At 38.9% G+C, this 15,442-nt stretch overlaps 2 protein-coding genes and 1 pseudogene across 3 annotated transcripts; all 3 read right to left on the minus strand.

The window, feature by feature from the left end:
- Positions 1 to 728: 728 nt before the first annotated feature.
- LOC113273743 (titin homolog) lies at positions 729 to 4,365 on the minus strand. Of its 2 annotated transcripts, XM_026523368.1 has the most exons (9): positions 4,105 to 4,365; positions 3,908 to 3,997; positions 3,622 to 3,681; positions 3,487 to 3,526; positions 3,292 to 3,385; positions 2,387 to 2,446; positions 2,195 to 2,286; positions 1,967 to 2,103; positions 729 to 1,104 (listed from the first exon to the last, which is right to left on the minus strand). In XM_026523368.1, exons 1-8 carry the CDS (start codon positions 4,218 to 4,220, stop codon positions 2,011 to 2,013), a joined length of 645 nt encoding a protein of 214 aa, XP_026379153.1. In that variant the 5' UTR covers positions 4,221 to 4,365; the 3' UTR covers positions 729 to 1,104; positions 1,967 to 2,010. The 2 variants fall into 2 exon arrangements, with proteins under 2 accessions (XP_026379153.1, XP_026379152.1); XM_026523367.1 differs by lacking the exon at positions 729 to 1,104 and having other exon boundaries at positions 1,752 to 2,103.
- Positions 4,366 to 4,678: 313 nt separating this feature from the next.
- On the minus strand, positions 4,679 to 5,894 carry LOC113272365 (annotated as a pseudogene).
- LOC113275169 (pentatricopeptide repeat-containing protein At5g43790-like) lies at positions 5,587 to 7,715 on the minus strand. The gene has a single exon (XM_026524612.1). The coding sequence runs from the start codon at positions 7,713 to 7,715 to the stop codon at positions 5,913 to 5,915; it is 1,803 nt and encodes a 600-aa protein (XP_026380397.1). The 3' UTR covers positions 5,587 to 5,912.
- Positions 7,716 to 15,442: the final 7,727 nt, after the last annotated feature.

Below are 15,442 nucleotides of genomic sequence, written 5' to 3' on the forward strand. Positions count from 1 at the left end.
TTAGACAACTTTTCTCCATGAACCTGTTTTTAACGTGAATGCATGAAAATAAATCGAATCTATGCATACCAACTTGTAATCATTATTTTTGCTACCATAACCAAACCCATAGGAAAGCAACAAATAGTAATCTGGTAGTATAATTACCTTATATTCTCTAGTTGATGGGTTCCAAAGAATTAGTGGATTACTGCCGATGGTACCTAAACAAAGCAAGCCATTACAAGATCCCAAAACTGTACTGAAAGTAACTCCTTTTAATTCTTTCACTGGATCATCAATTGGAATCACTCCGTCGCACTTGCAGGTCGCGGACCACGATGATGATGCTGACGCTGATAATATTGCATCAAAATCTAAGGAATAAAAGCAACTATGGCTTCGGGAATCTGATCTGATCATGAGTTTAGGGTCTTTGTTGGCAACAATAAGATGATCCTCGACAAATTCAGGACTACAAATTAACTTATACCAATTCTTGCATACGGACTTGAAACATAAGATGGATTTCACTGGTATCCTTAATAAAAATTCTTTTTCTATCTCTTGAGGAATGCTTGGCATTATTGTTTCTTCTCATGGGAATTAGGGTTTTTCAAGATTCATGTGCAGGTGTAATTTACTTCGACTTTTATCCCGTGGTTAAATATCGGGATCACTTTTAGGTGGAAGAGTTTTACTTTGAGCCGGCTCCACTCCAACCCGTCAAACAGTACATTTAACCTTTCAATCGTTCAAGGTAGATCGTTATGGTTTGCTAATGAGCGGGCAAAGGGCTCTCTACCATAGATGTAATTCTATTGGATGCGAGAAAATATATGCGAGTGGGAGAGACATTCCATCTATTTGAACCTCTGTGTGGACATAACATTTGAAAAGGCTTCTACATATTAGCACAAAACATTTCTCTGCCCCTAAAATTTGTTCTTGTACTCGAGAGCAAAATCAAGAGTATGGCTTTTCGAACTCGTCCACAATACCAGCACATAACAATACTTTCCCCCTGCCAAAATATGCTCGTCCTAAAAAAAATCTGGAAAACGATCTTAGTTGTTAAGATTTTCTGCAGGACACTTGAAGCATCGGGAAACCAATTTTCGTTCCCTAGTACAGACACAACATTAGTATTAGTAAATACAAAAGATAATTTTAGAGATTTTGATGCAGTACAAATAATTACCAGCATTGGCACTTAATGACACTTCACTTAAAGACTACTACTAGTGATGAGATGAAAAGATAAAAGACCCCTTGGCAAAAAAAAACAAACGCTGCCAATGGGCGCACAACTTAGAGTTGGGGTGCTACAAGAGGAATCCCAAGAGTGGCGGCCACTTGGTCAGTTGGGGGAACATGAATTGACAAGGTTTGTTACCTCTGTACTCGTGATGATATTGAGAGGGTTAATTAACTTATTTGATTAATGTTCCCTTTGTTAATTGCGCTTTCTCTCAAGCGGTGTTCCTATAATCCTATTTGCATCTCCATTGCCCATTCATCTAAGTTCAGCTTTGCTTCATGTCTCTTTCTGTGTATTTGGAAGGCTAGCTGGGAAATTATGTTTGTTTGTGAGCTGGTTGTTCCAGATAGACTATAACTTCTGTGATTGTAAGGTAAATGATTAAATAGAAGCTAGAGAGGGCGCTCTACCAAGTTCCAAGGTTCAGAAGAATTCATGAACAGTACCAAACCTGTTTAGAAGGTCTTACTAAGTTTTCCCTATTCTCCATAATACCAAATCTCTTTAATCGAATCAAAATACCATAATGCACAGAAACTTAAACTGTTGCATATTCAGCAGGTAATATTTATACTTGTAGATAGTTACAGTCTTACAGATATAACATGTAAAATGAGTAGTGACCTTTTAAAGCTGGAGAATGTAAAAATGGTAAAAGTGGAGTCCTATAACATTATAATAGAACTAAGAAACCACAGTATTTAGAAGTTAGAACCTAATACTTACTGAAAGTAACTGTGGATGAGGAATTTTCAGGATGTTTTCAGAACTCATAAACATTCATCAGCCGGGAGATCATCATCTGAGGCACCATCCAGGAATGAGCCGAGAGATTTGCGTAAAATGCTGAAAGATTTGTCGTCCTGCTTTTCAAAAATATATGAAAGATTTAATTCTGCTATGATCTCTACATAGATTTGTATTAGAATTTGCTTCTATGGTAAGCTCAGTTACCTTCTTTTTCTTCTTTAGAGATTCTTCAGCTGCTGTAATTTTATCAGCACAGGTTTTCTCCATTTCAGATAACATACTCTTTTCTTTCTTCCCTGCAACATAGATAAATAGCAAATTTCCTAAATCAACATGTAGAATAAAGCTAAGACAGAACAAAGAGTTAAAGTTGTTGAGAAAGATTATGTCACTCACTCTGTTGTTCATAACGAAGGTACAGCTTTTCCTTTTCATTGTCAAATTTGGAGAATATATCTGTAAAAAGACAATCATAATTCAACTTCTTGTCTCCAACTCAGAGAGTGGAATAAATGGTTTCAGGTTATTGTTCTCAATTAGTGAGCATATCATTCTGTAGGTACAAGTATACGCAATCAGTGCTCCCATTTCGAGCCACTTTATGCAAGGCACTAGTCGGGTTGTAGCATATTCACAAACACTGCAGCAGTGGATTTCTTCAATTAGTAATGCAATTATACCTAGGTCACATTGATTCTGGCTTTCTATCACTTGTATTCTGGCTTTCTATCACTTCTATCAAAGAGGTAATTATAGCAACCAAAATGCTTAAATTAGCTAAGCAAAGAAACATGCCAGTAAACTGGTAGACAACAACAGAAAATCTGGTCTACAGTTAAGCTGATGAGATGAGTAAGTGTTTAAATTCATCACAAGCCAATCAAATAGTCGGTAGTCATAAAAGTGTGAGACTTATTTTAGCAACTTTGCTTTTCCTGTTAATTTGACCCTTCCAAGAATACCAACTACAGCTATATCGAGAATATCAGTCATCTTGTTCTGAGAACAAACCTAGTCACCTAAAGAGATTTATTGAAATGGATAACTACATTGGTCAGATGCAATGAGTACACTCCGCTAGTTGAAGATTCAGTGTGATTTCCAAATTGAGTGGCATAGTTATTAATGAATCTCATTTTCCGAACCAGTTAGGCTAACATTTTGAGATGAACAACAATGATTTCCTGGTCAGATAATTTTTTCCCAACGAAATATTTGCTACTGTAATGTTAATTTACATTACCAAAGTTCAAACAACAATCTACCAGCAAATGAAATCTCCTATTCTTAAAGACAGTTACCTTCAAACGCCTGCAAATGTGCTGCTTTCTCCTTAGAAAATTTCTCATAAACTGACTGGAACTTGGCAAACTCATCCCTGAGAGAGTTCTCACACTGCAATTCAAGCAAACCATATAAATATAATCCACCAGAACCAGCATACTCAAGATCTCTACTCATAATTTAACTGTCTATAAACCCAAAATATTAACAACCTCTTTAGAGCTCTTTGAAAGTGCCTTCACAAAAGTCTGCCTGTAATTAAAAACATCATAAGACAACTTACGAGAGAGTGACGAAACCAAATACACAATCAGATCTAAAGAGCATGAAATTGTTCAAGCTCTCACCGTTCTTTCTCGAGTTTTGATTTTGCATCATTTAGTATTGTCTTGACTTCTGACGACACACTGATTCAGAAAATAAGTTCAAACCATGAAAATCACACCACAATTTCTTCAATAGAAATCAGATATAAACAAAATCAAATCCGAATTGCGACTTAACATTAGAAACTTAAGAGGAAATTACAAAACATCAAATCCCTAAATTCTTCATATAAAATCAAATCCGAAATCGGTTTTTTCCTTTGTCGCAATTTTCAGATCTGAAAATTAAAACAAAAAGAGATGTTACCTAGCGATCGTTTCTTCACTCTTCTTCTTATCATCTTTATGAGCTTTTTCTCTAATATTTTGCAGTGCTGCAATGATTCCTTGAATATCACTGAAAAAAATCAAAAAAATAAAATTCAGAAAACACAGTATTATTCAATAGATCTTCGATAAACAGATCCGAGAATTGAAATTACTGAAAGAGATAAACAATACTACCTAGAAAGATTAAGATCTAGATCATCCTCTTCTCTCTTTCTTTTCTCTGTACTTAAAGCTTCAGTTGTTGTCTTTCCCCTTCGTTTTCCACTACTTCCTTTAATAACTTCTGCCATTGAAATTTTTCGAAATCGACCTCTTCACTGAAACCCTAGCTTTTTACTCTCCCTCTCTCTCTCTCTCGGAGCAGAAGGAAAAGAAAATTTTTGGTTTTCAAATGAGATTTGAATTTTGAAATGAAATTTTCAACCTTTCAAGGGTTCGCGCTATTTTGGCCAGAAAAGGGAGTGATATACTGTAACTTTGGTGTACGGTCTGTCTCATATTTATGACACCTGTTGTACTAGAGTTCTCCTTAGTCGGTTCAATTGCGGAACCAATTTGGATAGGAAGCGTTTTATCGGGTTTGTCACATCGGCTCCAGTAGATCGGAAGCCCAAGAAATCTTTTTTGCTGCAAAATGTTACATGCTGCCGCAGCATTGCCAGCTCCACTGCACTGTTTGCAAGGATACCCATTTTTGGTACAGTAGTAAACTAGTACTAGTTTCAGAGCTTTATTTGCTATTGTTTTCTTCTTCTTTTATTTCTGAAGACACCTCCATCACCATCAAAGGAGGCATAGGTGGTAAAATTATTACAGATCAGATATCCAATACAGAGACCTCTAAACAAAAATGGGGAATGGAGCCACCATATTTTGATATCAATGTGTCCACAAGCAAGCATGATCTATAGGTAGTATTTGCCGCTGGGAGATCAGCAAATAAACTTGTGCCTAGGCTAGTTGAAGTAGTCAAGAGTTCTCCGATTCACATCTGGCTCTCCTCTCCTTGGAGCTGACTCACTGAATGAATGTGTGCCCTCTGGCCTCTGCAGTCATCAACTTCCAAGATAGATTCCATGTTTCCACAACGGCAGCAATAGTTAGGTGCACTAAATATGGTAACCACTTTTTGTTCATGTCCCCAGTTGAATCGTCCATGAAAGTTGATGCACTCTTATATCAGCTTTAAATTGTTGTTATGGTTAAATTGCTCAGATATGTCTTGGCCGAAAGTACATCCAGCTCCACGGAGTGAAATACTCCATCCACTTCAGTCATCAGGGTCAGACCATAGGAGGTCACAGATACGCCCTTCAGGTGGGGGACTTCTTGAACGCGGTCAAAATTCCGTATGTTTCAAGGGTCTGTATCAACAGAGACAGTCCACCATGCAAACAGAATATTTCCAACTCAACCGAAGCTGTCAATGGAAAATAGTTGAAGAGATCCATGAAGGTTTTCCATACATCAGCACTGCCATACTTCCATAGGCATTTGTCATAAAACCCATAAACCTGTGTTATCTGACGACTTACATGGTTTCCTCGAAGAATGGTAATTCGCTGAGGTAACACAATTTCAGAGGCACCAGCAGAGTCACAGTTTCAGCAGAATAATACCTTCGATCCACATAATCTCCCATAACAAGTACTAGTGTCTGCACTTTCCTCCAATCCGGAGAAGTTCTGCAAGATCATGAAACTGCCCACGAAGTGACAGGGAGTTTTACTTGCTGTACATAGCTCTCTTGCACGAGAACTTTCCAGTCATTCTATATTTTTTCCACCATTATTAACACCTCCATGGAGCTGGACTTTTAATGCATCAGAAACCTGAGAGATTTCATCATTTCTGTATTTTTATCAACAGTACCAGTTTAACGGCCTCCCAGTTTCATCTTCGTCGCAGTACTCATGCAGATCACTGTTGTCTGCAAACAACCTACTTAAGCAAATATACAACATCACTAAGATAAACTAGTTTCACCAGTAATCCAAGCAAGAACAAGTCCCGTCTTTAAAATGGTGAAACCGATTTCTGTCTCTAACAATTATCTCCCTCCCATATATTTTCGATATAAGCTTAGTACTTTCATGACAATCGCTACAAACCCGAAGATTCTTTATAATTCTAATCGGCACACTTGAATTACTAGGTGCCTGTATAAGTGCAAAAGCAATCGTAAGCCTTTCACTATGATAACTAAGAGCATCTTCTTTCTCCTCTTCTTCAATGTCAAACAGGACTTCATTTATAATTGATTTATGCCCATATTCATTTAATCTCTTACTAATCTCTTCAAGCTTCACATAAATTTCTTTTGAATTTGGGTGTGTCTTATCTCCCATCAAAAACTCATGTAAGACTCCATCAATCTCAATCAAACTAGAACCAGGCAATTTACTTACACCCAAATTTTTCATCGCCTTTCTCACCTCCTTTACACTATCCCATCTATTTGTCTTTGCATACATATTTGATAAGAGTACATAATTCCCACTAGTTCTTGGTTCTAATTCTATCAAGTTCCTCAGTGCCAGTTCCCCTAACCCCAAATTTTCATGAACCCTTGATGCTCCTAGTAAAGACCTCCACAGAACTGCATTAGGCTTCATTGGCATGGTCGAAATCGTTCTGTGAGCCTCGTCAAGACGCCCACCACGAGCCAAGAGGTCCACTAGGCACGCATAATGCTCAAGCTTTGGTTCAATCCCATAAACATCTTTCATGGAGTTAAAACAACTATAACCATCCTCAACCAATCCAACATGTGCACAAGCACACAGAGCAACTACAAATGTTACATCATCCGGTTGTACCTTGTCAACTTTCATTTTATTGAACAGGCTAAGTGCTTGGTGACCATATCCATGCACAGCGAAACCCCGGATCATCACATTGTAACACAATACGTCCTTTTCAGGAATTTGATCGAACAGTTGCTTCGCATAATCAAGACACCCACATTTCGCATACATATCAATCAATGAGGTAATAACAAAACGATTTAACTTAAGATTGTTCCTCAATATGTAAGAATAAGCCCATGAACCTTGAGTAAAAGCTCCCAACTTAGCACAAGCAGTAATTACAGCAACCAATGTGACTTCATTAGGCCTACACTGTACTAACAACATTTCATTGAACAAACACAAAACTTCAATTGCCAAACCAGTCGTATCCTGTTCATCAACAGAAGTTGTAGTAGTTGATGTAGTTGTTGGATTAGCATAAGCAGCTAAGATAGAATTCCAAGTAGCTAAATCTGGTTTCTTAATTTGATTAAACAAAAATCTAGACAAACCCAAATTACCAAATTTAGAGTAAAAGTTAACTAAAGAAGCTTGAACAAAATGATCAACTGTACTGGGATCAAGAAATTTCAAGACATGAGTATGAAGAGCTCTACCATGATGAAGCCATGATGGATGAGAACCACAAGCTTTAAACAGAGACGGGTAAGTGAAATTATTTGGCTTAAGAGTTTTATGAGTGAGAATTTGAGAGTATAGAGAGAAAGCAATTTGGGGATTGTTATTGGAAGCAAATGAAGATATAAGAGTATTGAATAAGAAGATTGATGGGTTAGATATTTGGCTGAAGATTGTGAGAGAGTAAGTTAATGAAAGAGTTGATGAATAGAGAAGGATTTTACTGAGAGGGAATGTATGAAGTATTAGACCTGTTGTGATCATTTGAGCATGAATTTTTTTCAGCGTGGTTAGAGTTTTGCATTTTCCTAATAATGTTAGAGTTGGATGATTGAAGAGATGCTCAGGTTTCATGGATGACCACCGGAGCATGGGAAGAGGACAGAGACAGTATACGAGTAATGAGAAATGGAGATTCTATTCAGATTTAACAGCTGCATCCGCATCTATTCTCCCCTTGAGGGGTTAGGTAATCCAAATCCAACTGTTAAAAATCAGTCGGACCAGTGATTCAGCTGCATCCGCATCTATCCTTCAATACTTTCTAGGTCTGTCTCTATCATTATATGTGAAATTTGCATCTCAATGCTCCAGGCATGGTTTTTAAAAGCGTACGACTTCGCTTCAAATTTCGCTTAAACACTTCGAAGCGCAGCTCTGAAGCGGGACACCCAGGAAGCGTAATTTTGACTTTTTCTTGAAGCGTTGACTAAGTCAACCACTTGAAAATCAAAAATTTAAACTAAGAAAAATATAAAGAGCATGTTAAGGATGGAGCCTAAGAGCTCCTGCTCGTCAAAGAACACCCTATACCACTGTACCATACTAGTTTTTGGTGTTAAAAGTGAACATAGTTTTTTTTTTGGACAAATAATCATACATTAAATATGGATTCCTTATATAATTCAATGATATTTATAAGTGTATATTTTAAAATATAGCGTTTCAATAACAAATCATGAAGCGTCGCTTCACGCTTCAACATACGATTCGCTTCTTAAAAATTAAAAACGCTTCACGCTTTAAAAACCTTGGCTCCAGGTGACTGCCTCATAGAAAGCTAAACATTTCAGAGCCTGCTCTGAACTCCTTATTCCTGCATAGCATTTGGAGAAGCATCCTCTCCATTTAGCTGTAGAATCACGTAAAACAATAGCAACACCTGTTAGTTTTGTATTTGGATCGTAAGAAGCATCACAATTAACTTTAAAGAAAGGAGACACAGGGGGTTTCCAATGTCGTTCTATAGTCATAAGGGAAGGCTCTGAAGTATTGTGGTTATGGCTTCTGCAATAGATATTCTCCAAGTAAGAAGAGAAACTCAATGCTTTTTTAGATGATGATTGTGGTTCAGCCTTCAAGTTCTGAAAGTTAACATCGCATCTTGTATTACATATGGTCCATGAGACTACCATTGCCAGAAGAAACCCGTTATTAGACATGTTTTGATGTTGAGTTTGTCGCATACAACTTTCAAGCATGGACCCTATGTTATTTTGAATTCCAGATAAAACAGTCGAGCCTCCTGGAATGAGCATCCATACTGCCCTTGAGAAGTGGCAAGAGAAAAGCACATGCATCGTACTTTCATCATGTTGATTTCAGAGAGGACATTGTCTGTTGATGTAATGACAATTCATTGACATCCTTTCCTTAGTTTGCAAGATATCTAATAAGGATTTCCAAAAGAAGTGCTTTATCCTTGGCCATATATTGATGCTCCAGAATTACTTCCATCGAATATTAGTTCCTTCTATGGTAAGAGAGACTTGCATAGTGCCTAAAGTGAGTTCATGCAACTTGTTATAGGCAGACTTTAGAGTAAAGTTCCCATTCTTAGTTAGTTTCCAAACTAACTTATCTTCAGAAGTATTAGGTATTCTCATTCCCAGTATGTGGTCAGCTGTTTGTGCATCAAAAATATATAGAACCAGATCAGAATTCCATTGTTGTCTTCCATGAAGCATAAGCTCTTGAACCCAAATATAGGTCTCACTATCTGTAACTCATTCTTTTGGTATTGGAGGATAATCAAGTCCCACCACCCAGATATCCAGCCAAATATAATATTACATCCTCCAATATTGGAGTAGCAATAAAACTTTAGAGCATAGTTAATCCAACATTTCGAAATCTTAAATGCTCTTGCATGCCTTGCTAATCTACATGCAGGCTTATTACATTCTCTATACGAGCTTACAGGTCCACAAAGGTTGAGTTTTTAATCTAGTAATGATATCTAAGATTAATGTGTGGTTTTCCCAAGCTGCAATCTGGTAATCCTTATTGACTGCATCCACCACTAGCCTTGCATCAAGTTCAAAACAAATGGATTGAATCCCTAACTCCTCTGTCCAAATTAAATCTTGTAGTAAAGCTTCACATTCAACCTCCTCCGCACTCAAATGTCCATGTATTAAATCTTGTAGTAAATCTTGTATGAATTCTTCTCCTGCAAAATTACGCATGATTGGTCCATGTCTAGTCTGAGTATAACCATCATATTGTTTAAAAGATGCATCACAACAGATATAGAAGAAAGGAGATATAGGTGGTATAAATCTTGCCTGAATCACTGTATCTGTGGTATCACTTAATACTGTATGACCAGATCTAGCCATAGAACTACCAGTTGAAGAGTTCAAGTCTTGGGACCAATATAATAACCACAACAAGGTTTGGTCATATATTTTCAAAAGTACACTTGCATATCGCCTTCCATATTTCCCGGACAGTATTATCCATCTTGACTATCCAGTCTTCATCAAACTGGCACATCTCATTATCGAACCAACTTTTGATTCAGTTCTGCAGTGATATGTTAGGATCTTGCATACTTTTTCTAGCCCCTAGAACTGAAACCCAAACAACTCCTGAGAAAGTGGTCACATAGAATGTGTAGTAGTCTCAATTTCTTGTTTACAAATAGGGATTAAATCCCCCGAGTAACCTAAGACCTTAACCTTACATTCATTAGAAGGGACTATGTCAGTCATACACTTCCACATGAAGTGTTAGATACGCGGAGAGTGTTAATATTCCATAATCTTTTCCAGAATTGTACTTCAAAAGTAGTTGTATTTGTGTGGGAATTATTCCTTTATCTCCACCAGTTCGTTATATGCCGATTTCACCATAAAAAATCCATTTATTATTAGTGCCAGACCAATCTATCTTCCTTTGATACTGGTATTCTCATACTCAATTTCTCTAAAGCATCTCCCTGCTCAAATAAGTGATTTACCAAATTAACTTTCCACGAATTCGTCTCCTGATCAATAAGATACGAAACATTCTTGTAAGTATATGCTTCATTCAAGTTCCCTGCTGGTTTTAGTGGAGATTGCATTCCGGAAATCCGATTATCTTGCCATATTAAGATGTTCTTCCCGTTTCCTAGATTCCAAAAACTGAATATTTGAACAAAACCCATAATTCCTTGTATACTCTGCCATGCCCATGTTGAATTATTTTTCTTCTTCACATGTGGAGCTGATGTAGCCGGAAAATATCTTTCTTTTAGAGTTGAACCCCATAATTGTTTGGAATAATGAAACAATCTTCATGATGCTTTTGCAAGAAGTGCTTGATTAAATAATTTGAGATCGCGAAAACCCATTCCATCCTCTACATTCTTGTTGCATACTCTTGGCCAACCAATGAAGTAAAAACCTTTCTTTTCATGTTTATTCCACCAAAAATCACTTTACAATTTATCCATATCCTTGATTGTTGCATCCGGAAACTTGAATACACTCATGCTATGTGAGGGTATAACATCGAGTACGTGCTACACCAAAATAGAACGTCCTTCTTGATTCACAAACTTCCTCTTCCACTTTGTTATTATATGGTTCATCTTTCCAACGAGAGAAGAAAAAGATCATGTCTTCTTCCTGTTTAGAAAAAGTGGGATACCCAAATATGTTTCATCCAAGCTCATCTTCTTCATCTTTAAACTTCTTAGAAGAATTCTGCCATGTCTAGGATGGGCATTTCTTGAGAAGTACACTGCTGAGTTTTGAAAATATATTTTCCGGCTAGATATATCACTGAAGGAATTAATCGTTGTTGGGAGAATATTGTTTACATTATGGATATGTGCTTTGACAAAAAGCAGACAATCATCTACGAACAACTGTTTGAGGGTAAAAATTGGTTCTGCTGTTTTTGGTAAATTTGGGTGTATTGATGATAAACGAATTCTAACCTTAAACAATGCACTGCAGGGAGTACTTTTAGATTCGAGAGATCAATCTGTAAAACTCTGGCCTGAACCAAGAAATGGTCGTTCTAGATTCAATTCGGTCACAAAGTGAAGGAGAAGGGGTTGATCTTAGGGAGGGAAGCGAAGAAGGTGTTTGAGATCAAAATGTTGAATTATGAAGGTGTGGATGTTTATGACTTGTATCAGAATGTGGAACTGGCTTGCGGAATGTAAGCTATCAGTTCTTGATGTTTTCTGGATACTTGTGTTGATAACACTTGTGTTCTCATCGAAATAGGTTGAAAACCTATTTATACAAGTCATTTGAGCGCAACCCTGATCTCGTAGGAAGTGGAGGAGGTTAAGTAATGGAGTAATGGAGTCGTGTAAGAGGTGGTTATCGTTGCGTAGTCACACCTTCACCCACTACTCCATAATTGTTAACCGTCCGTCCTTTCCTGACACGTTCTCGTAATAGGCGCGTTGCATGCCGCACGCTGTAAACCGCCAGACCAATACCCCAGTAAGTATCCCCCAGTTTGTGACATGTTTGATGTCTCGAGTAAGTGGGCCAAGTCGTGGGACTTGCCGCAAAGAATAGCATACAATTCTATTAGGTGAAACAACTACGTTGTTTATGCAGTCGATATTCATAAAATATCACATGTGTTCGATGCATGTAATGCATCGCTTTTAAGCAAGCAGCTCAAGACAATCGATATGCATTAAGCATCGTTGTTTTAAATCTTGATTGAATAAGTCGCGGATTGAGTAGCACGACCGGCCATCTTTGGGTGATCGTTTGAGGACCCTATGGATGTGCTATGAATTGGTCGATCACCCCCTGTGGAGGATGAATGGTCGGTGATCTCAATGCTGATTTTAAAGTTTGAAAAATAAATCTATATCATCCGACTAGGCTGGCGAAGTTGGGTATCCGTGATCAATCTGCGGCAGTTGTTCACTGTCATTGACGCGATTTTTAGGGTTTTAGGGGCCGCGTGGCTAACCCCCTTTTGGGCGAGCGAATCGAGGTGCTGCGTGTTAGTTCGAGCAGGTCGATCGACCTTGTGCAAAGGTGGGTTGCCGATGAGCGTGCTGGTATCTCCCCGGCCACCTAAAATTAGATCTAAGCCACTCGATTTGGCTGGAGAAGATGGATGGCCATGATCGATTTGCGGCGGTAACATATTTCCGCAAACACCAATTATGTTTTAAAACGGCCGCGTCTTCCCTAGTTCGGTCGAACAACTTGATGCGTTAAAGGCTTGTCGCGAGTAGGTCGATCGACCAAGGAAGGAGCTGGGCCGCCAATGAATACTTTGGTGCTTCTTAGATCGTTCGAGATGTGATCTACGCCGTCCAATTAGGCTAGCCAAATTGGACGGACACGATCGATTTGGACAGTTGTATACTGCCGCGACCCAATTTAGGGTTTTGAATACAGCGTGTTTGCTCGAGTTTGGGCAAACAGTTGAGCGCCCTATAGGCTTGCCGCATGCATGTCGATTGGAAAAGGGGAGAATTGGGCCTCCAATGAACATGCTGACACTTCCTTAATCGTTTGTAGGAAGATCTAAGTCGTCCAACTAGGCTGCCAAAGTTGGACGGTCGTGATGCGTTTTGAGACCATTTTTAATGGTTTCAACTCGTTAGAGCTATTTTTATACAGCGCGATCACCCATGTTTGGGGTCGGCGTTCGAAGCACTTGTGGCTGAGGGAATGAGACTCGATCAACTAGGGCACTAGTGGGCCCGCCGGCGGTCACTACGGTAATTTCCTAGTCCTGTTAGGAGTAAGTTATATATGATTGTTAAATCGTGCGGCCAAGTTGTGTGGCCGTGATCGTTTCTGAGACTGATATTAACAGTCTAGATTTTTTTAAGGAATAAATATGTGTTCGATCACGCTAACTTTAATTAAAGAGTGTGTGAACGCGTTGATCTCTTTGTCAGAGAGAGATGTATCCTGTATGAGTATTTTCGTGCAGATCCCAATACTAGCACTTCGGGAGATTCATGCTACTCTGCTGAGAGTGAGCATTGATCGTCATGTCATGTCAGTATTGAGAGTTCGTCTGGGAACATAGCATGGAAAATACCAGGCAAATCATGCATTAATTAATAATGCTGGTATAGAATAGAAATCACAGAATATTTGGGATTACTAATACACGCACCATTCTGAGTGAATTTCATATACATTGAATTTCTCAATGAGCGAGGAGGTTTTTTGCACCACTTTTTAAATGGCTTTACCCCTTGCAGGGTGACAACGCATTAAATACTGGTTTTACAATTTTAGCCTTGAACTAAAAACCACCATCATCATTAAGTCCCCTGCTTAGCACGTAATAGTTACACTGTTGCGGGCTAAGCACTAGATGGTGACAAATAAAAATAAAACTTATGAGACAAAGTTAGATGTTACCAGGAGAGATGGGTCGTCCTGTCTTTGGAACATGTCACGTTCAAGAGGCGTCCAGGTGACCGTTCCCCTAGCATGATGTTGGTTGGGATCTCAAACTATTCATGAAGATGTCGTAATCCTCGACTCTGATGTGGACGAGCCCTATCATGAGGAATATACTTAAGAGGCTGCTGAAGCAGTTTATGAAATAGATGTTGAAGCAGCTCCCAAAGAGAACGTTGATGCAGCTTCCGAGAAGGGTGTCGAAGAGGCTTCCAGAGAGGATGTTGAAGCAGCTCCCGAGAAGGGTGACGAAGCGGCTTCCGTAGAGGATGTTGAAGCATCTCCTGGAGAGGACTCTAGTGAAGGCACCATTGGCCCTGGCGTTGACGACACTTCTTTGATGTTTAGTTGTCTTTGTTTCATGCGGCTGGATCCATGGGAATAATAATCCCTCATTCATGCTGTAACTTTCATTTGTTATATCACGTGTGTTGTGCTTCCGTGAAAGGAGATCCATGAGTCGTATTTTTTAGGTGCGGAGGCTCTATCTCCAATAAATAGCGCGTGTGATGTGATTGGACATGTCTGAAGAAGTAATTGCAATCTGGGAGTACCGCGTGCAGTAGCTCGCTGCTTCCTGATTCCGTGAAGGGATTTTCCAAAATATGAAAATTACAGATGGCGAAACTTCTTTCTGGGATATATGCACAATGAAATAGTGATTGAGAGTTTTTTTCGTCGTTTAAGCAGCTGCACTTCAGAGTACGAATGACGCTTGCCCTAAGAAGCATGTACTGGCTGCTTGATGATTTCTTTCAGTCATCTTGCTCCTTATGATTGCGATGATGATATGTTGGGGATGCTTGTATGGGAAAAATCCTCCGGATCCGTTAAGTGAAGTAGACAAGCCGAGAGCTGTTGTCGACGTGCCGCTATCAAGTCTTCAAGGACTTCGTTTCAAGCAACATCCTTTGAACCGTCTTCTGAATCTTGGATGGTTGTATGGAATGGGATGCGATGAGCAGTCCCCAGTTACACTCCAGAATCGATGGCGTGGCTGGACACGTGAAAACATCTCCGATTTTTACTTTTGAGTCTTTGATGCACATGTACGTCTTCATGTTGAGAATTTTCTACGGCTCGTAAAGCTTCAACAGTGATGATTGCTGATATTAGAAATAAACCGGTTGAGCGACGTGAAGGCATCTTGTGCTGGCAGTCCCCAGGTATAATTATCACGTGCTTATTTTCTCTTGAAAGACGTAATTCCATTGAATTTGTTGTTAAGGTGTTGAAGCGGCTTCGGCCTCTGAAGAAAGCGCTGAAGTGGCTTCGGGAAAGAGTGCTGATGCGGATTCGGCAGAGAGAGCGTTGAAGCGGCTTCTTCTTCTATTTGATTTTCTTTGCAAATTACATGCTTCTTGATTGACCGTCTCTCTTGTGTTGAAGAATTCCTTGACA

Source organism: Papaver somniferum, chromosome 4 (genome assembly GCF_003573695.1).
Source record: "Papaver somniferum cultivar HN1 chromosome 4, ASM357369v1, whole genome shotgun sequence".
Lineage (NCBI taxonomy): Eukaryota > Viridiplantae > Streptophyta > Magnoliopsida > Ranunculales > Papaveraceae > Papaver > Papaver somniferum.